The sequence below is a fragment of the Ictidomys tridecemlineatus genome, chromosome 6 (assembly GCF_052094955.1).
Source record: "Ictidomys tridecemlineatus isolate mIctTri1 chromosome 6, mIctTri1.hap1, whole genome shotgun sequence".
NCBI classification, from domain to species: Eukaryota; Metazoa; Chordata; class Mammalia; order Rodentia; family Sciuridae; genus Ictidomys; species Ictidomys tridecemlineatus.
In genome coordinates, this window is record NC_135482.1 from 112,664,304 (window position 1) to 112,690,798 (window position 26,495).

Here is a 26,495-nt window from a genome sequence, read left to right on the forward strand (position 1 = left end):
AGGCATCCCGCACCACACCCAGCATGAAACTATTCAAGTATATGGTAGCTGCCAGGTCCATATGATAAAGTAAGAGTTGTGATTGTATTGATTATGGTACAAATTAGGATGCCTAGTGAAGTGATTCAGACTAAAATGGTTTACATAACGCCTAGTGGTAAGTGTTCCAAGAGATTCAGGTTCACATGATCATTCAGGGACCCAAGTTGCTTCTGGTTGCTTTACTCATCCCTAGAGTGGTATCCTTATTTGAATATCAAAGCTAGGTCACTGCCATGTTCAGGTTCTAAATCACAGAATAAAATCCTCAGTCTTTAAGGAGAGACCTACAATTACACTTGTAACTTCTCATTCTCTGGTTCAGGCTTATAGTGCATTAAACTGCAGAGAAGACTGGTCCATGTAGTCTGTAACTCTGTGGCCTTGGGGCTACGTAAAAATTCAGGAGGTGCACACTTGCAATCCCAGGGGCTCTGGGGGCTGAGGCAGGAGGATTGAAAGTTCAAAGCCAGCCTCAGCAACAGCAAGGCGCTAAGCAACTCAGTGAAACCCTGGTTCTAAATAAAATACAAAATAGGGCTGGGGATGTGGCTCAGTTGGTCAAGTATCTCTGAATTTAATCCCCAGTACAAAAAAAAAAAAAAACAATTTAGGAGGCCTGGACTGGGGATGCAGCTCAGTAATAGAGTGCCTGTCTAGCATTTGTTTTTATTTGGGCACATTACTTTAATTTTATTTATTTTATTTTTATGTGGTACTGAGGGTCAAACCCAGGGCCTCACACTTGCTAGACGAGTGCTCTACCACTGAGCCACAACCCCAGCCCAAAAGAAGTCTTAAAGAGGAACATTGTGTGTATGTGTGTGTGTGTGTGTGTTGGGGTTACCTAGATTATCTAGAGATTATTTGTTACTTAGGTGGATTGCTAGTACTAACCTCAGTCCTGGGTGGATGGGGGAATGCCTTTTTTTTTTTTTTTTCCCTGTGGTGCTGGGGATTGAACCCAGGTCCTTGTGAATGCAAGGCAAGCACTCTAGCAACTAGCTATATCACCAGCCCCGAGAATGCCATTTTATGTAAATTAAGCACTTCATTTCTTTCTTTCTTTCTTTTTTTTTCCTGTAGTGGGGTTGGAACTGGAACCCTTGGCCTTATACATGCCAGGCAAGTGTAGTGCCACTGAGTTACATCCCTAACCCTTTTGAAAATTTTTATTTTTAGATAGGGTCTCTCTAAGCTACCCAGGCTGGCCTCCGAAGCAGCTGGGATTACAGGTATGCATTACAAACAGTTACATTTTTAAAGATGTCTGGAAAGAAATGGCTGAGACAACTTTTAGTTTGATATTTGCGTAATCAGAATCAATGAGAAAACGTATTGGCATGTAATAAACTTTAAACTGAAACCCTTTTATGTTTTTAGGTTTTACACATCTGCAAGTAGACCTCTTAGGAGCTCTGTTGGCCAATCCAATGGCGTCCTCAACTACCATGCCTCTAGGATTTCACTATGAAACAAAGTATGTTGTGCTCACCTACTTGGGACTCCCTCAAGAGAAGTATCAAGAGCAACATCTTCTCTCATCCCAAGGTATTATCTTTGGCTTTTTGTGGTTATATTAAATCACAATAAGGATTTCATATATAGAAATATTTGTAGCTAAATTATTTATGCATATGATTATAAGATCAAGTGATACAATATGAAGAATAACTCTTGGCAAATACAGAAAGGATTATAGTAGCCACAGGGATTCAGGAGGCTAAACTAAGAGCAAAGGCAAAGAACAAATACAATGGCAAGAGTCACAGCTGGAGGTCAGATAATATCATGAACCAACCAAAGAACTTGTTCACAGTGTAGAATTTTCAAAATTGCAGAACTTATTTTAGGCCAGGGTCTGGGTAGGTGACTATCTCAAAGTGTCAGTTTGAAATGGATAATGCATCATTGTCATGGGCAGGAGAAACCAGGCTAAGCTGAAGCCTGAGGACAAAGTATTGGAGGTTCATTGATGTGACAATTTTCCTGGGCAAGAATCATGATGAGTTACCAAGTGACAGGGTCAGTGTGCCACTGACCAGTCTTGGAGGGGGCTCCTCTTTTAATGGGTCTCAGGTGAGTGGTTTGCTTCTTTTGGTGGTCTGATATATTTGATAAGCTCATGGTTCTAGTTTTTCTGACATGGTGTTGATATGCCCATGCATCCATATATATATCTAATTTAATTCAATAACTTCATTTTTATTACCATGATTAATTTATTAGTTTGTCTCATGATTGTGCTAGGGAATGATGATTGTATACAAAAGAGGTGGAGAGACATTCTAACACCATACTTACACTCAAAATGAAGTAACTTATGACATAACTCAGGATTACAACCTGAAAACGATTGTGATATTCACTATGGAGTAAGTCAGAGCAGGGCATAGCCTGCTTTCTATGGTTATCAGGAGAGTGAGTTTGTTATAAAAGCCCATTTGGCTCCCACTTTTCTCACCCTCTCTTCCCTTCAACCTTTTACCATGGAATGATGCAGCATGATGGCCCTCACTAAATACTGGCCCCTCAATCTTAGACTTCCTCAGCCTCTAGAACTATGAGAAACATATTTCTTTTCTTCATGTAAAACCAGTCTCTGGTATTCTATTACAGCAGCACAAATGGGCTAAGATAGAAAATCCAATCTGTTTACAGAAAAACTATAATGGGTCAATTAATTCAGCATATCACTTAGTAGAAATCAGTTAAGAGACTTTAACTACATATTGCTTTGTTTTCCTCTTAAGGATTTAAAAAATATGCTGGGCATGGTAGAATACACCTATAATCCCTACTACTTAAAAGGCTCCAATAGGAGGATCACAAATTCAAGGCCAGTCTGGGAAACTTCATGAGACCCTGTCTGAAAATAAATAATTTTAGGGGCCTAGGGATGTAGCTCAGCAGCAGAGTGCTTGCTTAGAATATGTAAAGCCCTGGGTTTGATCCCCAGTGCCTCCCCCCCCAATTTTTATTTTATTTTTTTTATAATCAAAGAAGAAAAGTCTGGTAACCACTAAATATTAAGTCCAAAACTCTTCCAGAAAGAAAAAAAAGGGCAGCATATTCATGCCAACAAAACTGTAATCTAAACAGTAGAGTGCAATATCTTCATAGTTTTTAAATAAAGTTATTTTGAAGTAGTTTAATGTATCCAGTCTAGGTAACAGTTAACTCCAAGGGCAAAATAAAGACTATTTTCTGCATGTAAGGAAAAAACCAAACAAACTTAAATAAAACTTGGGAAGGGCAGGGGTTGTAGCTCAATGGCAGAGTGTTTGCCTAGCATATGTGAGGCACTGGGTTTGATCCTCAGCACTACATGAAAATAAATAAATAAAATAAAAGTATTGTGTCCACCTACAACTAAAAAAATTTAAAAAAAAAAACAAAAAACAACTTGTGATGCAGGGGTTTTGGCTCAGTGGTAGAGCACTAGCCTCACACGTGTGAGACCCTGGGTTCGATCCTCAGCACCACATAAAAATAAATAAGTGAAATAAAGGTATTGTGCCCAACTACAACTAAAAAATAAATTTTAAAAAAACTTTGAAAATATTGGATCTCATTTTTCTAACATGCATTTAGACCCAATAGGCATCTTCAAAGTTAGATTCATACGAAGGTGGTAATGCATAAATAGTTAGCATGCCTCTGGTTGTAATTTTTTTTTGTGGGGGGAACTTTACCACTGAGCCACATCCCCAGCCCTATTTTGTATTTATTTACAGACAGGGTCTCACTGAGTTGATTAGCACCTCGCTTTTGCTGAGGCTGACTTTGAACTCACGATCCTCCTGCCTCAGCCTCCCGAGTCACTGGGATTATAGGCGTGCACCACTGCGCTTGGCTATGTCTCTGGTTATAACTGTGTTGATTTGATAGTAAAGATTCTGGGAATAAATTTTTTGAAGCTTTTTTTTTTTTTTCGTTTTTTAGTTGTAGTTGGACACAATACCTTTATTTTTATGTAGTGTTGGGGATTGAATCCAGGGCCTCACATGTGCTAGGTGAGCACTCTACCGCTGAGCCACAACCCCAGCCCTAAGCATGTTTTAATAGCTTAGCCTTCTATAATTTCACAATTGCCAAAATTAGATATCAAGACTCAGTGGATTAGACCAAGATAAATTATGTATTCTGCCTCTGGCCCTCTAAATTCATGTCCTTGCATACAGAATATATTCATTTTATCCCAGTATTCTCCATAATTTTAACTCATTTCAGCATCAACTTAAAAGTCCAAATTCAGTGTCTCATCTAAATAATTCAGACATGAGTGAAACTCAAGGTATAGGTCATCTTGTGACAAATTTCTCTTCAATTTTGAACCTAAGAAACCAAATGAGTTATGTGCTTCTGAATATAACAGTCTGACAGACACAGGATAGGCATTCCCATTCCAAAAGGAGGAAGAAAGGAGTGATAAGTCCCCAAGCAAGCCTAAAACTCAACAGGTCAAATTCCATTAGAGTTTGAAACTCAAGATCCAACAAGTTATATTCCATTAGTATTCCTAATGCTTGAGAATAATACTCTTGATACTCTACAAGTCTGCTGGGGCACAAGTCATGCCTTTTGGACACAGTTTAGCTGGGGTCTTAGCTTTCTAACCAACTAGGACAGAGGTTCCATTTTCCTGACCCACTGGGATGGTAGGTCCTGCTCCTGAAGCCTTGCCAGGCTCCCAGGGCCTCCAGTGGCCCTAATGCTTATGGCTTTGGGTGATCCTGTCCTAGTGGTGGCTGTGTGTCTCTTTCCTCTGCTTAGGGCCCATAGGCTTGCTTCCTGAGCACACAATTCTGCTGAGAGGCTCTGTCCTTTGAAATCTATGTAGAAGCAACCACATCTGTATAGATTTGCTAAGTGCTACAGCAAGGCTTGCTGGAACTGCACCCAGGATGACTGTAAAATAAGGAGCACTGAGCAGGATGAGGTCCCATAGGCCCCTCTTTGGAAAACTGCTCTATCCCCAAAGCTCTTGGGTTGTGATGAAAAAGGGTAACTCTAATGATTTCTGAATTGCCTTTGGAGTTATTTTTCCCTTTTCTTGGAAAATAGTACCCAATAATCCTTTTTATTTTTTTTTATTATGAGATGGTTCATCCATATTAATCTCCTTATGATATGGTTTCTGGCCACAACCTTAATGTTCTTTTTTTTTTTTTTTTAGAAAGAGACAGAGAGAATTTTTAATATTTATTTTTTAGTTTTTGGCTGCACAGCATCTTTATTTGTATGTGGTGCCGAGGATCGAACCCAGCGCCACGCGCATGCTAGGCAAGCGCGCTACCACTTGAGCCACATCCCCAGCCCCTTAATGTTCTTTTTTAAAATATATATGTGTGTGTGTGTGTGTGTATTTTTTTTAGATGTAGTTGGATACAATACCTTTATTTTATTTATTTTTATGTGGTACTGAGGATTGAACCCAGCACCTCGCACATGCTAATAAGCAAGTGCTCTACCGCTGAGCCCCAACCCCAGCCCCAACCTTAATGTTCTTTCCAAACAAACTTTCTCATTTTTCTTCAATATGGATAGGCTGAATTTGTGACAAATTTCTCTTTACATTCTGCTTCCCTTTGATGAATAATACTATCTATTGTTCCAATTTTAGTGTATATGCTGCCAAAGCAAATGCTACAGTTCCATCTTTTTAAATCATTTCTCTTCCTTGCATTTTACTATAAGCAGTTAAGAAGAACCAGCCTGCTCCTTTAGATAGTTTCTCCTCAGCCAAATATCCATAGCAGAGCAGGAGTGGGGAGGGTACTGGGGTTTAACCTTGGGAGAATTTACCATTGAGCTACATCCCCAATCCTTTTTATTTTATTTTATTTTATTTTTTTTATTATAAGACAGGGTCTCATTAAGTTGCTTAGGGCCTCACTAAATTGCTGAGGCTGACTTTGAACTCACATTCCTCCTGCCTCAGCCTCCCAAGCCGATGGAATTTCAGGTGTGTGCCACTGTGCCCAGCTTGGTACCAGTTTTCTGATTTAGTCCACTCAAGTCTACTATAACCATAGACAGTATGGCTAATAAATAACAGAGGTTTATTTCTCACAGTTCTGGAGGCAGGAAAGTCTAAGATCTAGGTGTTGGCATATTTGGTGTCTGAGTGAGGACCTGCTTCCTGGCTTATAGGCAGCTGCCTTTATCTTTTTTTGCAATAACTTCACATGGTGAAAGGGAAAGGCAACTCTCTTTTATAAGGGCAGTAAACCCATTAAAGAGGGCTCTGAGGTCATCTACTATTCACTTCCCAGAGGCTCCACCTTCCAGTACTATCACATTGGGGATTAGGTTTCCACATGTGAATTTTGGGAGGACACAAACATTCAATCCATTGCACTTAGCAAGGACAGGCAGGTATGCTTGAGTTTCATGTTGTCTACCTTTCCAAACAATCAATCCTTAAAGATTAGATGCAGTGAAGTTCACAGAAAACCATTCGGTTTATTAGGGTTATTATCAACAGATTCCCATTGCAGGATGTGGGCTATTGTGCAGCATTGCTGTCAGCTATCCCTTTGAAATATCCAAATTCAGCCAAGTGAGTAAGTAGTAGGTCTTATTTAAGAAAAGCACTAATAGCATGGTAACACACGCACGTAATCCCAGCAATTTGGGAGGCTGAGGCAGGAGGAGGATCACAAGTTCAAGGCCAGCCTCAGGAACTTGGGCCCTAAGCAACTAACTTAGTGAGATCCTGTTTCAGAATTAAAAAAAAAAAAAAAAAAAGGCTGGGAATGCAGTTCAGTTGTGAAGCATCCCAAGTTCAATTCCCAGTACCAAAGAAAGATGATGAAGACGTAGAAGAAAGAAAACCACTATGCTTCTTTTCCTTAGCATGTATAAATTATTTCTCTGGATCAGTAGTATTAATCCAAACTCAGTAGGATATATTGGAAATCATACATATTCCTCCCTCTTCAGCCAGGTTGTAATTAGAGGGCAGTCTATTATCTATTACTATCCATGAAAGGAGGGCAGTCAGACTTATCTGTGTATCTTCTAGGGCTAGTGCCATCTCATTGATTGTAAGGATGGCTTCATGACTGTCATCTGTGGGATATGAACTTAAATATCAGGGAACAGTACTGGCACTACAATATGAGCCAGGAGTCAGTATATCCCTGAGTATGACTTCTTTCTTTTTAACCTGAGGACCAACAAAGAGGACACAGTCCAAGATATATGTCATTGATTGATTCTTAGGAATATTATCCTGGGGAGAGTTGGCAGATAATAGGCTTTGTAATTTTAGATTGTATTCATCAACAGTATTTTCAGGCCTACATGGAGTTAATTTCCAGAGGTATTGTTTGATAATAGTAGTTGAGGGTGGTTCTTCCTATTCAGAAAAATTTCATTCTCACTTTTTAGCTCACAAATTTCAGTAGGGAATAAGGGTGTAGTTTAGTGGTAGAGAGCATGCTTAGCATATGTGAGGCCCTGGTTTGATCCCCAGCCTCAAAAACCCCTGGGTTCAATCATTGGCACAAAAAAAAAAAACTTAAAAAAAAATTACAGTAAAATGTTGAACTTCCGGGGCTGGGGATGTGGCTCAAGCGGTAGCACGCTCGCCTGGCATGCGTGCAGCCCGGGTTCGATCCTCAGCACTACATACCAACAAAGATGTTGTGTCCGCCGAGAACTAAAAAAAAATAAATATTAAAAAAAAAAAATGTTGAACTTCCGAGTGGTGGAATGTAGAAGTCAGGATATCCAGCTTCTATTTCTGAAATCTGTACGAACCTGTGAAGTTCACTGTTAAAAATCACTAATGGGCTGGGCATGGTGGCTCACACCTATAATCCCAGCAGCTTGGGAGGCTAAGGCAGGAGGATCAACGGTTCAGAGCCAGCCTCAGCAATTTAGCAAGGCCCTGAGCAACTTAGCGAGATCCTGTCTCTAAATAAAATATTAAAAGGGCTGGAGATGTGGTTCAGTAGTTAAATGCCCCTGGGTTCAATCACTGATACAAAAAAAAAAATTAATGTTTTCCACATTATACCTACTGATGGAAAAATACAAAGAATAAACATAGTTTTAAACCTTACATTTTCACAATATTTGTAAATCTGTCCAGTTCATAATAAGACTTCCTCTGTTCCACACATATTTTTGCTATCATCCATCTTTCCAATTTGTAGTGAATTAGTGTCTCCCCAATTTCTTTGAAAATATTTTCACCAGTAATTATTCTATACTGTCTATGCCCATTCTTCAGTCACTTCGATTTTGGCTTTGTCTTCTTGAAGAAACAACAGCTAAGGAGCAAGTACATACTTTTCAGTACATCGAGAACCAAGGAAAACCATGCAATCGTTGTTTGCTTTGTATTTCAGTTGATCATTGATTTTGTTCCCACTATCCTCAATACATTGAGCAACTAGTATCTCCAGAAAAGTAGTAATCTTAAACATTCAGTTATTTACGTAATAGACTTTATTTTTTTACAACAGTTTTAGGTTTGTAGCAAAATTGAATTATTTCCCAATATTCTTTGCACTCACACATACATAGCCTCCTCTTTTATCAACATCTTCCTCCAGAGTTCTACATTTGTTACAGTTAATGAACCTACATTTACACATCATTATCATCCAGAGTCATCTGCTAAAGGACACCTTGGTTGACTCCAGATTTTAGCTTACGAATAAAGCTACAGCTATGTGCAGATTTTTGTGTAGGTGTAAGTTTTCAACTTCTTTGGATATATACAAAGTTTTAAACTTGCTGGATCATATGGTAAGGGTATGATTAGTTTTGTAAGAAACCAAGAATATTTTGTATTCTGACCTAGTTAATCAACACTTGATTATGTCAGTATTCCAATTTTTATTTTTTCTTCTTCACTGTACTAAGGATTGAACACAGGGCCTCATGTGTGCGCTATATCACTGAGCTACATTTCCAGTTCTTTTTATTGAGACAGAGTTTCATGAAGTTGCCCAGACTGGCCTCAAACTTACCATCCTCCTGCTTCAGCCTCTTGAGTAGGTTGAGATTACAAGTGGGCACCACTATGCCCAGCTAATATTCTGAATTTTGACCATTTTAATAGGCATGCAGTGGTATATCATTATTTGATTTTCATTTTCCCAATGACACATGATATGAAGTATCTTTTCTTATGTTATATTTGCCATCTGTGTATCTTTGGTGACTTTACATTCTTCACAAAAATTAAACTCTTTTGCTCAGTTTTAAATTGGGTTTTTATTATTGAGTTTTGAGAGTTCTTTGTATATTTTTGATGAGATATGTCTGTTGCAAATTTTTTTTTCCCTGTCTCTGGCTAGCTTTTCATTGTTTTGACAGTGTCTTTCACAGAGTAGAAAATGTAATTTTAATGAAATTCAGCGTATCAGATCTTCCCTTCAAGTGTCATGTTTTTGTTTTGTATCTAAAAACTCATCATCAAGCCCTTGGTCATCTTATTTTCTCCTATATTATTTTCTAGGAGTTTTATATAGAAGTTTTACATTATTATTTGAGTCTGGGATCCATTCTGAGTTAATTTTTTGTTTGTTTTGGTTCTGGGGATTTAACCTAAGGATGCCTTACAACTGAGTCTCATCCCCCAGCTTTTTTTTTTTTTTTTTAAAGACAGGGTATCACTAAGTTGCTTAGGGCCTTGCAAAGTTGCTGACGCTATAGTTGAACTTGTGATCCTTCTGCCTCAGCTTCCTGAGTTGCTGGGATTATAGGCGTGCACCACCACACCCAGCTCTTTGAGTTAATTTTTGTGAAAGATATAAGGTCTTTGTCTAGATTCCTTTCTTTTATTTATTTATTTATTTAGTTAGTTAGTTTTCGACGGACACAACATCTTTGTTTGTATGTGGTGCAGAGGATCGAACCCAGGCCGCACACATGCCAGGCGAGCGTGCTACCGCTTGAGCCACATCCCCAACCCTAGATTCCTTTCTTTACATGTGGATTTCTAGTTGTTCTAATACTACCTGTTAAGACTCTTTTCTCTATTGCTATTTAGTCAAAGATCAATTGACTTAATTGATTGATTGATTGATTGCAGTGCTGGAGAGTTAAACCTAGGGCATCACACTTGCAAGGCAAGTGCTTTACAGTATATCTCCAGCCTCATTGCCCTTATTTATATGGGTCTGTTTCTGGACTCTGTATTCTGTTCCATTGATATATTTACCTATTCTTTCACCAGTACCACCCTGTCTTAATACTGTAGCTTTATAGCAAGGCTGAAGTCTGGTAGTATCAGTCTTCTTCTCTAACTTTGTGCTGTTCTTCAAAATTGTGTTGAATATTCTGGATTTGTTTACCTTTCCATGTACACTTTAGAATCATCTTGTCAGTATCTACAAAATAACCTGCTGGAATTTTGATTTTGATTGTATTTAATTTATAGATCAAATTGAGAAGAAAAGAAAATTGGAAAGCCTTGGCATTTGTGTCAGTAAATTTTTAACAGAGGTGTAGGGGACAGAATACCTGATAAAATCAACTTAGAGGAGGAAAGATTTATTTTGGCTCATGGTTCCAGGGGTTTCAGTCCAAGCTGTGCTTTCCTTAATGCTTCTAGGTCTGTGGCGAAATAGTACAACATGGCAGAAGGATACAACACAGCAAAGCTACTCATCTCATATCAGGGGGAAAGCAGAAAGAGAAGAAGGGGCTGGGAATAAGATTAACCCTTCCAGTGTTTTCCAGTGACTCACTTCCTTCAGGCCCCACCTCCTACTGTTTCCACCACCTCCCAGTAATGCCATCAAATTATTAATTCATCAGTGGATTAATCCATTCATGAGGTTTGAGCCTTCATGATCAAACTCCGCCCAAAAGCCTCACCTCTGAATATTATTGCTTTAGGGACCAAGCCTTCAATACATGAGCCTTTGGGACACGTTTCAGATCCAAACCATAACAATATTGTGTCTTCTTATCCATGAACATGAACTCTCTCTCCATTTACTTAGTTCATCTTTGACTTGTTTTCATCAGAGTTTTGTAGGTTTTCTCTTATAAACCTTATTTTGTTGAATTTATGCTGGCATATTTATTTTGGGGTGTGCTGATGTAAATAGTGTTCTGTTTTTTTAAAAATATGATTTAAATATTATTTAGTTGTAGAGGAACACACAGTATCTTTATTTTTATATGGTGCTGAGGATCGAACCCAATGCCTCACACATTCGAGGTAAGACTTTACCACTGAGCTACAGTCGCAGCCCCTAGTGTTCTGATTTTTAATTTCAAATTCCACTGGTTTATTTTTGAATATATGAAAGCATTTAACTTTAATGTATTAATGTTGTGTCCTGCAACTTTGCTATAATCACTTATTAGTTCCAGGAGTTTTTGTTGTTTTGACTTATTTTTTTGTTTTTGTCAGTTCTTTAGATTTTCAGTATAGGCAGATATGTAATCTGTGAACAAAGAGAGTTTTATTTTTTTTCTTCCCAATCTTTATGCTTTTATTTCCTTTTTATATCTTATTTCATTCACTAAAACTTCAGTATTATGTTGAAAAGGAGTGGGAAGATGGAACATTCTTACCTCATTCCTGATCTTAGTAAGAAAGCTTCTATTTTCTCACCATTAAGTACGCCCCTGTCCCCCATTCAGTTTTTTAAAAATATTTTTTATAGTAGATGGACACAATACATTTATTTTATTTTTATGTGGTGCTGAGTATTGAACCCAGGGCCTCGCATGTGCTAGGTGAGTGCTCTACCACTGAGCCACAACCCAAGCCCCTCAGGTTATTTTTATTATATAAAAATTTTAATATGTAAAAATATGAGGCAACATGCTCCTTCTTTCTGATTCCCCACCCTCTACCCACCCTTGAATTCACCACAGCCATGAATGTATTTGCAATTAAGGTCATATTAGCTGTAGGGTTTTTGTAGATATTCTTTATCAAGTTGAAAAAGTTTCTGTTTTCCTAGTTTACTGATAGTAAACTGATAATTTTTACTGCTTATGTTGATATGGTTGTCTCTGTGTGTGTATGTATGTGTACTTTCATATTGGGGATTGAACTCAGGAACACTGTACCACTGAGCTATATCCCCAGCCCTTTTTATTTTTTTATTTTGAGACAGAGTCTCACTAAGTTGCTGAGGGTCTAAATTGCCAAAGCTGGACTTTAGGTTGTAATCCCCTTGTCTCAGCCTCCCAAGTCACTGATATTATAGGAGTAATCTGACTCTGATGTGATTTTTCTTTTAGCCTGTTGGTGCGTGGATTATATTAATTAATTAATTTTTGAATATTGAATCGGCCTTGTATACCTGGAATAAATTTCACTTTATGATTCTTTTTTATACATAATTGGACTGAATTTCCTAAACTTCTGTTGAGGATTTTTTACATCTTGAGTTCATGAAAAATATTGGTCTAGAGCTTTCTTTTGTACAGCTTTTGGTTTTTGGTATTTGGGTAATGCTGGCTTCATAAAACAAATTAGGACATATTTCTTCTGCTTCTGCCTTCTGAAAGAGATTGTAGAGAATAGTGTAATTTCTTCTATATTTATATAGAATGTTTGGTAGAACTTACTGGTAAACCTATCTGGGCCAAGTGCTTTCCGTTTTGGAAGGTTATTAACTAGTGATTCCATTTCTTTAATAAATATAGGTCTATTTAGACTGTCAGTTTCTTTGTATGTTGTGGTAGATTGTGTTCTTCAAGGAAATGGATCTGTTTCATTTAGATTATAAAATTTGTGGGCATACAGTTGTTCCTCCTTTTTAAATTAATGTGATTTGTTGTGACATCCCCTTTCTTTTTATAAAAAAATTTTTTTTAGTTGTACATGGACACAATATTTTTATTGTATTTAATTTTATGTGGTGCTGAACATCAAGCCCAGGACCTCACACATGCAAGGCTAATGCTCTACCACTGAACTACAACCCCAGTCTCCCTTTCTTTTTTTATTATATTTTCAATGAACCACATTTTGTTTTAATTGATTTTTCTGTGCCGACTTTCTGTCATAATTTAATGATTCTTTCTCTGATTCTTATTTTTTTCTTCTGCTCATGTTGGGTTTAATTTGTTCTTCTTTTTTTAATATCCTAAGGTGGAAACCTAGATAACTGATTTTAGATCTTTCTTCTTCTCTGATATATGTAGTTAATATTACATATTTCCCTTTATTTTTTGCCTGTTCTGCATCCCACAAATTTGAATAAACTGTTTTTGTTTTCATTCAGATAAAAATACTTTTTACTTGAGATTTTCCTTTGGCCTCTCTGTTGCTCAGAAGTGGGTTGATTAATATCCAAATATTTGGGGGAATTAGTTTTCCAGCAGTCTTCCTGTTACTGATATCTAGTTTAATTCTGTTGTGGCACAAGGGAATCTAATATGATGTAATTAACTCAACATCAGTAAATAGTTTTTCTTGCATAACTAGCAACTGAGCCACTTTGAAATTTAACTTTGGTTTTGATCTTATCCCCCCCTCTTTTTTCGAAATATTTTTTTAGTTGTAGATGGACACAATATCTTTTTTTATTTATTTTTATGTGGTGCTGAATATTGAACGAAGTGCCTCACATGTGCGAGGCAAATGCTCTACCACTGAGCTACAGCTACAGCTACAGCCTCCGCCCTTTTTTTAAATGAAGATTCACTGCTTTGACACACCGATATCAGCAATTTATTTTAAATATTCTAATTTTTATGATTGTTTATTTCCTGTGAGTTTTATGATTATTGATATCCTATGAATTAGGAATATTTTGATGAGTGCTTATTTTCTGGTAATATCAATGTATGATGTTTATTTTGCCATTTAATCTGACAACAGAATAATCTACATTCTACTGTATCTTAAAGGCAAGAATTTAAAGTCCATTTTTCTCTTTTCTTTTCTTGATATAGTGATGTGCATGGGTGAAATAAATGGAAAAGTTTTGGTATGGTAGTCTGCATGACAACTGAAACACTGCATAGTTATAACTGTCATTTTAATTTGTGGTGTGCTAAGCAGCAGTGTGAAGCTATGAAAGCACCATGTACTGTCTGTGTTGCAGCTGTTCGACTCTGCTAGCACAAAAATAGCCATAGGCAACACATGAATGAATAAGCATGACTATGTTCCTATTAGATTTTATTTCAGTCTCTCAATTTCCTGTTTTTTGTTTTTGTTTTGTTTAGTTTTCTTTGATGGCTTTTGGACTGAACCCAGGGCAAGCATTCTACCACTGAGTTAGTTATGCCTTTGCCATCCTATAATTTTTTATGTTAGGAAACATGATTTTTTATTTGTTTTTCAACCATTAGAAATGCTACAACCATTCTTAGATGATGGACTGCACAAAAACACCAAATAGGCCAGTTTGAGCCTAACCATTATAGTTTGCTGATCCCTGATATATCAGTTCAAGGAACACTTTATTTCACATTATTTTTAATGAGCTCATTATTTTTACTCAAAACTGAATGCTGTGTCTTTAATAGTAAGCCCAGATTGGTCTTCTTATCATTCCTATTTATCAGTCTTTTTTTTTTTAATTAAAACTTTTTTGTTATACATATAATATTGGAAAGTATTTGTTTGTTTGTTTTTGGGAGATTGAACTCAGGGGCCCTGGACCACTGAGCCACATTTCTAGCCCTATTTTGTATTTTATTTAGAGTAACAGGGTCTCACTGAATTGCCTAATGCCTTGCTTTTGCTGAAGCTAGCTTTGAGCTTGAGATCCTCCTGCATCAGCCTGAAGAGCCATTGGGATTACAGGCCTGCACCAACACGCCCTGCTGGAAGGTATTTTTTAGGAGTGAAAAGAAAGGAAAGGAAATCTTATAATATTTTGTCACTGATATTTTGAAATGTTAACATTTTCATAATTGTTTTGAATTTTTTATATATAAATCTAAATTTATGCCTTATAAAAATGAGATAAATGCTATTTTGCAACATTTAAAAAAATAATATATTTGAAAATGTGTTTATATCTACATTGTTCTTAATGTTGACATGAATTTCATTGTATGGAAATAGCACCACTTATTACTTATGGAAATATGACAGTTTATTTAATTTCCCTACTGAAGGACATTTAGGGTGTTCACCAATATCTGCTGGTACAATGTAGTCATCAGCCTTCTTCAGAGCATGAAAATAGCAGTCCTTTAATGATTGGAGACTTCTTAAGCTTTATTTTCCTAGTGTCCAGTTTATTTATCTTTCTAAAACCTTCCTCTGACTATTTGTAGCCTAAGTGGCCTAGAAAAATCAATGATTTTTTACAATGATGATAATGTTTGATATTTGTACTGTTTTGTAATGCAGTATTCAGTAATGTTTGAAATGTGAAGAGTGCTACATGGAAATTTAAAATTATGTAATTTTTATTTATATTTTAAAAACGGTGTGTGGCTCCTAGCTTGAGATCCTCCTGCCTCAGCCTTAGTAGCTGGGTTTATAGATATGTGTGCCACTGCATCTGGCTTTAGCTCCTATTTTTATAGTAATTTGTTAATGATACCTCTAGTTATTCAGGCTTAAAATAGGAGCCATCCTTTAGTGCTTATGTCTTCTTCATGCCCTCTGTTATGGTTTGGATCTAGAAATGTCCCCAAGAAAAGCTCATTGTTTGCAAGAATCATCCTCAGTGCAATGCAGGAATGTTCAGAGGGTAAAGTCAATAGATTGTGAGATCTCAGCAGCTTGGGAGGATTGTGAGTTCTGAGCAACTTAGAAAGGCCTTAAGCAACTCAGCAAGACCCTGTCTCAAAAAACAAAAAACAATAAAAAAATGTTTGAAGGTCTTGGCTCAGTGGTAGAGCAATTGCTTAGTATGGATGAGGTATTGGGTTTGATCCTCAAATAAATAAATAAAGTTATTGTGTCCACCTACAACTAAAAACAAATTTAAGAAGTTATTTTTTTTGTTAAAAGGATTGGGTTTGGGGAAGTGGTTCAATGGCCCTTGAATTCAATCCCCAGTACACAAGTCCTCCAAAAGATAGATTATGAGAGCAATCACCTCATCAGTGGATTAATCCATTTGGTAGATTAATAATTTGAGTGGACTACTGAATGGTAATTGTAGGCAGGTGGAACATGGCTGGAAGAAGTAGGTCACTGGGGGGATACCCTTTGACTATATCTTGTCCCTGATTTCTGTTGCACACTACCCCACTTCCACCTCCTCTTTTTGCTCTATGGCTGCCATGAGCTAAGCAGCTTTCCTCCACTGGGAAAGCATCTGCCATGATGTGCTGCCTCACCTCAGACCTAGAACAATGGAGTTGACTGACCATGGACTGAGATCTCTGAAACTGTGAACCTAAAATAAACTTTTCTTTCTCAAAGTTGTTCTTATCATGTATTTTGGTCTTGGAGAAGAAAAGTTAACTAACACATCCTCTTTCTTTGGCAATTCTTACCAACTGTCCCAATTTTATTATGGTTCTCCCATCATTCTTGTGGGAAATGCCTCAAAATTAAATGATTGCCATGTTTTCTGATTTTTATATTTAATTTATATCTTCTCCATCAGATTGGATTTCTTAATATTGCCTGTCTCATCAAGAAGCCACAGTTGCTCCCTTTCTCCTAAGGCTGCTTTTAAAAAGTTTCCTTGGTTTCCATTATAAAATCCAATTTTCTTTTGTGTTTTACATGTTTTACTGAATTGTTTTTTAAATAAGCTGTGCTTATTGCTGATTTTTTTTTTTCCACTGAAGCTGAGCTGTTCTAGATTGGTAAACACCTGTGATAGTAATGACTAATGCTTATTCAAGTTTAATTCTCTCCTTTCTGGGCCCATAAGAAATTATGTTTAATCAGGGTCACATGACTAGTCCTACCAATGTAATAAGAGTAGAAATGATTTGTGTCACTTCTAGGCACTGACACTTAAGAGCCAGTAAGCCTTTTCCTCTTCTTTTCTCCTTATCTTGTGATATGTGAGAAGTAACATATGTTCCTAATGATGTAATTCATGTGGCAGAACCATCATCAGGCTGGGTTTCTGAGTGACTATGTGGAGTAGTCTCCCAGGTTAGAGATATAGGAGAAATGGACCTTTTAATGACCCTCGTTTTAAGCCTAATTGCTGCCCAAAGTCTGTATTTCTTAAATCTATTGCATTGGGGTTTAAGGTTTAACATGAATTTTGGAAAAGATACTTTCAGACTGTAGCACCCATACACATAATAGGGTCAACAAATGTCCAGTCTGTCCAGGATTAAGAAAAAATTGGAGAATCCTTAGCAAACATAGACTAGTTGGTCGCCCTTCTTCACCTATGTTAGTTGTTATTTATGTTATTTCTCATTTGTAAGAGACTCCATGCTCCACAAAAATTAGTCTTTTTCAATCTGTCAATGAACTTGTATTTTATTACCTTTTTTCCTGCTGGTGCATAATTTTTTTTTTCTACCCAAATGAAGGTGATTTTAAAATTTTGTGGTTATTCTTCATATTGTTTTCCTTGTAAGCCCAAGTACAAAGTAATACACACACACACACACACACACACACACACACACACACACATGCACATTCGTAGGCTAACTTCTTAATGGGAGATATTGGTTTCTTATTGCTGTCTTTGCTATCCTGTTTGTTCTCTGAAATATAAGGTAGAACTCACTTGGCCTTGCTTTTATAAATAGTATCTACTATAGAGCTCATTGACCGTAATGTGGGTAGGGTTTGGTTTTAAGTTCATTATACAGTGAGTGTGAGAAATGGCCAAATGAGGTGGTGCTATTCATGACTCAGAATCTCTGTCATATGAGCCAGGTGTGGTGGCACATGCCTGTAATGCCAGCAGCTCAGGAGGCTGAGGCAGGAGGATGACAAGTTCAAAGACAGCCTCAGCAAAAGTGAGGCATTAAGCAACTCGGTGAGACCCTGTCTCTAAATAAAATACAAAATAGGGCTTGGGATTTGGCTCAGTGGTTGAGGACCCCTGAGTTCAATTCCTGGTACCCCCTCCAAAAACAAAATAAAGAATCTCTGTCATATTACATATCCTTCATTATTTCCTAAATGAGTCATGTATTGGGTACAGATTTTCCATAAATAGTTAACTCTTACACACTTAATCACAACTAGTTAAGTTTTCTATATATGCTAGTTTGTGTTGAATACAGTAAACCTTATTCTAGGTTACATATTCTGATTAGTAAAAATACTTCTGGTTTGCATATTTTTTGCCAAATAATAAGTTTTGTTATAATCAAGTTTACATATATTAACATGAAGCTCCTTGATTCTGTGGTACTTAGTATGAATTTGTGTGTGTGTGTGTGTGTGTGTGTGTGTGAGAGAGAGAGAGAGAGAGAGAGAGAGAGAGAGAGAGAGAGAGAGAGAGAGAGAGATGGAGAGATATACTTAACCCAGGAATTGAACACAGGGCTCTGTACATACTAGGCAAACATTTTATCACTAAACTATACAACTATACCCCTGTTCTCTTTATTTTAATTTTTTTTTTTTTTTGGACCAGAAATTGAACCTAGAGGCATTTAACCATTGAGCCACATCTCCAGTCCTTTCTATATTTTATTTTGAGTCAGAGTCTTGCTAAGTTACTTTGGGCCTCGCTAAATTGCTGAGGCTGGCTTTGAACTCATGATACTCCTGTCTCGGCCTCCTGAACCGCTGTCATTACGGGCAAGGGCTACTGGGCCCAGCTGTGGTAGCTTATTTATTCATTTATTTATTTATTCATTTTTTGGTACCAGGGTTGAACTCAGGAGCACTCGATCACTGTGCCATATCCCCAGGCCTATTTTGTATTTTTTGTAGAGACAGGGTCTCACTGAGTTGCTTATGCCTCATCATTGCTGAGGCTGCTTTGAACTTGTGATCCTCTTGCCAATCTCCTGAGCTGCTGGGATTATAGTTGTGTGCCACCATGCCCAGTTCATTTATTTTTTATTATTTTTAAATGTCTTTTATTTTTTAGTTGTAGTTGAACACAATACCTTTATTAAATTTTTTTTACGTGGTGCTGAGGATTGAACCCAATGCCTCACATGTGCTAGGAGAGCGCTGTACCGCTGAGCCACAACCCTAGCCCTCATTTATTTTTATTACTGAATGATATTCCATTGTGTGGATATTCCATAGTTTGTTTATTCATTCACCTTTGGAAGAATATAAGTTGTGTGCAGATGAAAAATTCCAATTAATTTGGTTTAATACCAAAGAACAGAATAGATTTGAATTATATGGTAGGACTATGTGTAGTTTTGTAAGACATTGCTAAACCGTCTTCCAAAGTGTACTTTCCCACCAGCAATATATAAGAGTTTCAGTTTCTCCATATCTTTTTCATTACTTGTTACATTCATAATTTTGATTATAGCTATTCTAGTGGGTGTGCTATGATCTCTTTGAGTTTATCTCATTGTGGCTTTAATTTGCACTTTCCTAATGGCTATTGATATTGAGCATCTTTACATGAACTTATTGACCATTTGTGTATCTTTAGAGAAATGTCTATTTCCATCCTTTTTTCATTTTTAGTGGGATTATTTATCTATTTATTGAGTTGCAACAATTTTTTATGTATTCTGTATACTAGATCCTTAACTGACATATGATTTCTGGATATTTTGTTTTGTGGTTTTTCACTTTCTTGGTGTATTATCCTTTGATAATTTTTATTTTGATGGAAGTTCAGTTTATCTATACTTTCATTGATTTCTTGTGTTTTTGTTGTCTTATCTAAGAAAGTATTGCATAGTCATTTTCCTTGTAAGAGTTTTTAATAGTTTTTGCTCTAAACTTTATTTCTCTTGAACATTCTGAAATAATTTTTGTGTATGTTGTAAAGTCGGTGTTCATACTAATTATTTTCCATGCGTATATTCATTTGTCCCAGCATCATTTGTTGACAAGGTTATTCTTTCACCCTTGAATGGCTTTGGTATTCTCAAAACTCAATCGACCATATATATTTATTTTTGACTTTCTAATTCAGTTCCATTGGTTTACATGCCTGTTATTATAACACATACATTATCTTTTTAAAAAATTTTTTGATAGTTGTAGATGGACAGAATGCCTTTATTTTGTTTACTTTTATGTGGTGCTGAGGATCAAACCCAGTGCCTCACACATGCTAGGCAAGCACTTTCCCGCTGAGCTGAGCCCAAGAAACCATAATCACTAACCTTGATCACTATAACTTTCTAGTAAGCTTTGAAACTGAGAAATCCTCCAACCTTTTTCTTTTTCAAGATTACTTTGGCTTTTATGACTATTGCAGTACCATGAGAATTTTCGAATTGGTCTGTCCATTTCTTGGGGCAGAGGGAAGCCCCATTTTGATGGGTTTTCATTGAATCTGTAAATCAGTTTTAGGAGATTGCCATGTCAAATCACCTTTTCAAAACATATATGTAACACCATCACACATTGTGAGTCATAATATTTCTGGAGATGGATATTGCCTCGTTCTTTTCTTAGCTTTTCTGTCAGGAACAGGAGACAATGATCTAAACATCCATGAAACCTGACTTTTTTGTTGTTTGTTTAAATCTGTTTTTTTACTTGCTAGTCCAGTAAGGTATTATGTGGGTTATTTGTTTTTGATATTTAATAAATAATTGAACCATGTTGTCTGTATGTTAAGTAGACATTTTAAATTTGACTGTACTTAGTTGGATTGTCTACAGTGTTATTTATAAGCCAAAGCTAATTGTGTGAATACATATTAAAACAGAGATCATGGAGCACTAACCTAGACCCACAGAATTAGATACCCCATGCTGGGTCCTGGGGATATATATTTAAATATGTTCTAGAGGTAACTTTTTATGTGTACTACAGGTGAACCTAGGGTATTGCATATGCTAGATAACACTCTACCACTGGCTACATCCCCAGCAACCTTCTGCCTTTTAAAAAATTGGAGATAGGGTCTCACTAATTTGCCCAGGCTGGCCTTGAACTTGTGATCCTTCTTCCTCAATCGGAATTCCAAGGAGCTGGGATTATAGGTATGTACTACTTTGCCCAGCCTTTAGCTGATTTTAATGTGCCCTAGTTTGAGGAACCATAGATTTAGAAAGTATTTTGCTCTGAGAGGTCTAACCCATTCAACTAGTCAAAACTTGTTAATCTGATATTCACTTTGAAAGCTCCACATGAATTTCAGGGCTAGAGTATAATGATTGCTGACTCACTTGACTCTTCCTTTGAAACCTCTGAGGCAGGTGGAATTTGTTGTGTTAACATCTGTTTATCTTTGAAATATTTTCCCCTGGGTTTATAGTGTGGAGTTTATGGTACATTGGCCCTACTGTGTAATGCTATGCTTTAGAAAGTCTGGATAGAGAGGATTAATTAAATGAAAATCACTGAATTCTGTCTATGTCATGGGTTAGCTAAATAAATAGCCTTTTGTGTCCTAACAGGAGTAGACTTTTTCTGGTTTAGGCTTTCCACATGGTTTATTATCAAGTATGACAACTTGTCGTGTGTAATCAACATCACATTAGTCTCATGAGAATAGGCACTCAGCTGCTTTCTTTAATCTGGTGGGGTGAGCCATAAGGTAACCAAGACATTATTATCATTTTTTGTGTGTGGGGGGGATAGTGGTGATATTGGTGGTGGTGCAATAAGCTATGTGGGTGTGTGAGTATTTGGAGTGTACAGATTTTCTAAAAAGAGATAGGTGACAGATGGCAGATAAAGCATTCATGAGTTCCTTATTTGTCACAGTGCATCAAAAATTATACTCATGTGTTCTAGGATTCAGTAATAATTTTGCTTACTAGAAGCATTAGTTTCTAATCTGTCTCACCATGATTTATTAGAGCCTGGGCAAATCCTTTAAATTCCAAGTCCATATTCTTCACATTATGAGGAGGATGGACTAGACAATTTTTATAGACTATAAATCTAAACCCAGGGTTTGGGGTTGTAGCTCAGTGATAGAGTGCTTGTTTAGCATGTTTGAGGCACTGGGTTAAATTCTCAGCATTGCATATAAATAAATAAAATAAAAAATAAAAGGTCCATCGACAACTAAAAACAAAAAAATTTTTTTTAATCTAAATCTAGCCAGGCATGGTGGCACATGCCTCAAATCCCAGCAGCTCAGGAGGCTGAGGCAGGAGGATTGCAAGTTCAAAGCCAGCATCAGCAAAAACAAGGTGCTAAGCAACTCAATGAGACCCTGTCTCTAAATAAAATACAAAATGAGGCTTGGGATGTCAGTGGTCAAGTGCCCCAGAATTCAATCCCTGACCCACCCCCAAAATATCTAAATCTAAAATCCTGATTTGGACATTGTTTAAAACTCTCATAAGCATGGAGATAATAGTTGAGGTCTGATTCTTTCCTTTATCCTCCCTATTATCTATCATGAGCCATCATCATAAATAGTCTATTTATTGTGCTATATGTGTCATTGATCTGTTCTCGTGCTCTCATGTGAAATGACTTCTCATTTCTTTTAATGTTTATCATTTAATAGCTTTAAATGTATGGATAACATTTTTAGTCCTGAATTTATATATAATTTTATTTTTGTTAAAAGTTATATATAAATCCAGAGAGGTTTCTTAAGGGTCTTTTCTCTTCAGCAAGGTTTCATATATACCTAGACAGTGCAGTGAGAGGTTAATCTATACATGTTCATCTATTTATTGTAATCCTTTAAATTCCAAGTCCATATTCTTCACATTATGAGGAGGATGGACTAGACAGTATCATATTAGATATTGGTAGGTACCATTTTCAGATATTTGAGACTTATTTAGTCCATGCTGACTCAAGTCTTACAAGAATCAAATATCTTAAAATGTTTATAACATAGTCAGAATAATGATAATAAAGTATAAAGTCATCAAACAATATAGGATAGTATATATTTGTTATATTATGTATCAGACTAACTGATATCAAAAGTCTTTCACCAACCTTTAAACAAACAAGTCATGAAAACATCATGAAGAAATAGACTTAAATTGGATCTTGAAGGGTGAACCAAATTTGAATAATCAGGAAAAGAAAGGCAGTCTCTGTAAGGTAAAAATGTAGCATAATGTGTTTTGTTTGGCAACAAGTTCAATGCTTTTTTTAAATTTCTTTAATGGTAGATGGACACAATACCTTTATTTTATTTATTTTTATGTGATGCTGAGGATCAAACCCAGTGCCTCACACATGCCAGGCAAATACTCTACCTCTGAGCCACAACCCCAGCCTCTGGATTTTTTTTTTTTTTTTTTTGAGTCACCGGCATTACAGGCATGCACCATTCTACCCATTGCAATACTGGATTTTAAAAAATTCCTCACCACATATAATTTGATGTGGCTTAAAAGAATGTATAATGGAGGGCTGGGATTGTGCCTCAGTGGCTGAGCGCTCGCCTTGCATGTGTGAGGCACTGCGTTCGATCCTCAGCACCACGTAAAAGTAAATAAATAAAATAAAGGTATTATGTCCATCTACAACTAAAAAAAAAATTTAAAAAAGAATATGTAATGGAAAAATCTAAATAATAAGTAAAATCAGAAGTAGGGACACTGAATATTTCCATGGTGGAAACAGCAGAACACAGATATGTAATCTCTAATGTTATGCACAGTTATACTAGCATTGAGCGGTAAATTTTGATTCTTAGAGATAGGGGAAAAATTTTGCTCCCAAAATATAGGCTCTAATCTCTAGGGTATATAAAGAACTCAAAAAGCTAAGCACCAAAAAACAAAACAAAAAAAAAAAAACAAATAACACAATCAATAAATAGGCCAAGGACCTGAACAGACACTTCTCAAAAGAGGATATACAATCAGTCAACAAATATATGAAAAAAATGTTCATCATCTCTCACCATTAGAGAAATGCAAATCAAAACCTCTATTAATATATCATCTCACTCCAGTAAGAATGGCAGCTATTATGACGACAAACAACAGTACGACAGACAACAATAAGTATCAGCGAGGATGTAGGGGAAAAGCACACACATACATTGCTGGTGGGACTGCAAATTGGTGCAGCCAATATGGAAAGCAGTATGGAGATTCCTTGGAAAACTGGGAATAGAACCCCCATTTGACCCAGCTATCCCTCTCCTCGGTCTATTTCCAAAGGACTTAAAAACAGCATACTACAGGGACACGGCCACAACAATGTTTATAGCAGCACAATTTACAATAGCTAAACTGTGGAACCAACCTAGATGCCCCTCAGTAGATCAATGGGTTAAAAAAATTTGGCATATATACACAATGGAATATTAGCAATAAAAAGAGAATAAAATCATGGCATTTTCAGGTAACTGGATGGTGTTGGAGAAAATAATGCTGAGTGAAGTTAGCAATCCCCAAAAAACAAATGCTGAATGTTTTCTGTGATACAAGGTGACTGACCCATAAATGGGGTAGGGAGGGGGAGCATGGGAGGAATAGACAAACTCTAGAGGGCAGAGGGGTGGGAGGGGAAGGGAGAGGGCAGGGTTAGCAATGATGGTGGAATGTGATAGACATCACTATCCAAAGTACATGTATGAAGACATGAATTGGTGTGATCATACTTAATATACAAACAGAAATAGGAAAAATTGTGCTCTATATGTGTAATAAGAATTGTAATGCATTCTGCTGTCATGTATTTAAAAATAAAATCAATTAAAAAAGAGAGAGGGGGAAAAGTAGAGGGATATTTTGTTGCAGGAGTAATTTTTTTTTTCATAACTAGAAGCTATATTATTTTGATTTGGGTAGAGTATAGATCTTCAAAGTCCCCATGCAGCAAGGCATGGTGGCATACATCCTCAGCTACTCAGGAAACTGAGGCAGGAGGATCTTATGTTTATGACTTAACTGAGCTACTTAGCAAGACCCTGTCTCAAAAGAAAAAGGGTTGGGGATATCACTCAAAGATAGTGTCCCTTGGTTCAGTCTCAAAAAGATTTTATAGTGTTATAGAGCACAGAGAATGCAATAGAAAATGTCAATATCGAATGTGATATTAGGCTTCAAAACACTGTTTCTTAATGTGATTCTGTATAAAGCTAAGGAAATGACACCAAAATTCAGCTCAGTTAACAAGAAGTCAACACTTTGGGGACCAAGATTATCTGTATATACTTTTCTGATGGTCTAGATTAAAATGATAACATTTAGAATGTAGAGAAATGAAGACTATTCAGGAAGCCTGATGTTTCAAGTCATATGAAGAAATTTATAAAAAAATTAAATCCAATGGGTCTGTTCTCTGGCAAGGGTCTAAAATGATCAGGTATTCTGTTTCTGATTAAGGGCAAGTCAAGAGCAAAACAATAGATGTTAAAATTGAAATATTTTTGTGGAATTGAGAAGTCTAACCATACTTTTCTCAACCTGATTGTTATCTTGCTCCTATCATCAAAGTATGTTTGCAATATCAATAGATAAAAAAAGGATTTCTCTTAAAAGTACTGTTATTCACTATAGTCCATGATGATGATTTGATCAAAATTCTTACATTTGTGTATGGGAGAGATTATTTTAGCCTGGAAAAAATTTAAACTGGGCATGATGGCACACACCTATAATCCCGGGGTTTTAAGAGGCTGAGGCAGGAGAATCACAAGTTCAGAGCCGGCTTCAGCCTCAGCAAAAGTGAGGCAGTGAGACCTTATCTCTAAATAAAATAAAAAATAGGGCTGGGGATGTGGCTCAGTGGTTGAGTGCCTCTGAGTTCAATTCCCTGTTACCCACCCCCCCAAAAAAATTTTCCCTCTTTCTTCTCCCAGGCCTCCACATACCCACTCTCAGTTTATAATATAGTTTCCTTCATTTGTTTAATATACTACAATTTTGTAACATTGTTGCAACAATCAGCACTAAGGGAGATAAATCAAGAATGTAATATAGACAATTTTGGTAGGACAGGGGACTGACAAAAGATTTTTAACAAATCCAGAGAACAGAGCAAGAGGAAAACAAAAAGTTTTTTCTGTAGGTTAAATGTGGGACAATTTGGGGGTACAGCAGCATAGTTCCTTTTATACCTTTAAAAATCTTCAGAGGACTAAGGTGTAGCTCTAGGTAGAGCACTTGTCTAGCATGAACAAGATTCTGGATTTAATCCCCAGCACAATAAAATAAGTAAGTAAAATAAAAAGTTTCAGCCAGGCGTGGTGGTCTCCTGTAATCCCAGCGTCTCAGGAGGCTGAGGTAGGAGGATCACAAATTCAAAACCAGCCTCAGTAATGGCAAGATGCTAAGCAACTCAGTGAGACTCTGTCTCTAAATAAAATACAAAATTGGACTGGGGATGTGGCTCAGTGGTTGAGTGCCCTTGAGTTCAATTCCTGGTACTTCTTCTGTACCCCCCTACTCCACCCCGAAAAAAAAAAAAAAGAGATAATTAAGGATCTTTATAATCTGAAGTGGGGAGAAAGAATCCATCTCCCATCACCACTAAAGTCACAAGTTTTTGCTTTTGTTTTTGTTTGGTGGTGCTAAGG

The 26,495-nt window shown here is 36.7% G+C and overlaps 1 protein-coding gene across 10 annotated transcripts in view; it reads left to right on the plus strand.

Annotated features, from left to right (window-relative positions):
- Window positions 1-26,495, plus strand: part of Bcl2l13 (BCL2 like 13) — an 80,693-nt gene that overhangs the window by 10,514 nt on the left and 43,684 nt on the right. For 9 of the 10 annotated variants that reach the window (XR_013423233.1, XR_005731988.2, XM_078015546.1 and 6 more), the window contains exon 2: window positions 1,423-1,590. Coding sequence is in view for 8 of the 10 variants with exons in the window: in XM_078015546.1 (XP_077871672.1) it covers window positions 1,473-1,590 (118 nt within the window). In the remaining 2 variants the exon portion in view is untranslated. Of the gene's footprint in view, window positions 1-1,221; window positions 1,275-1,422; window positions 1,591-26,495 lie in introns of all 10 variants that reach the window. The other variant, XM_040281245.2, reaches the window with a different exon arrangement.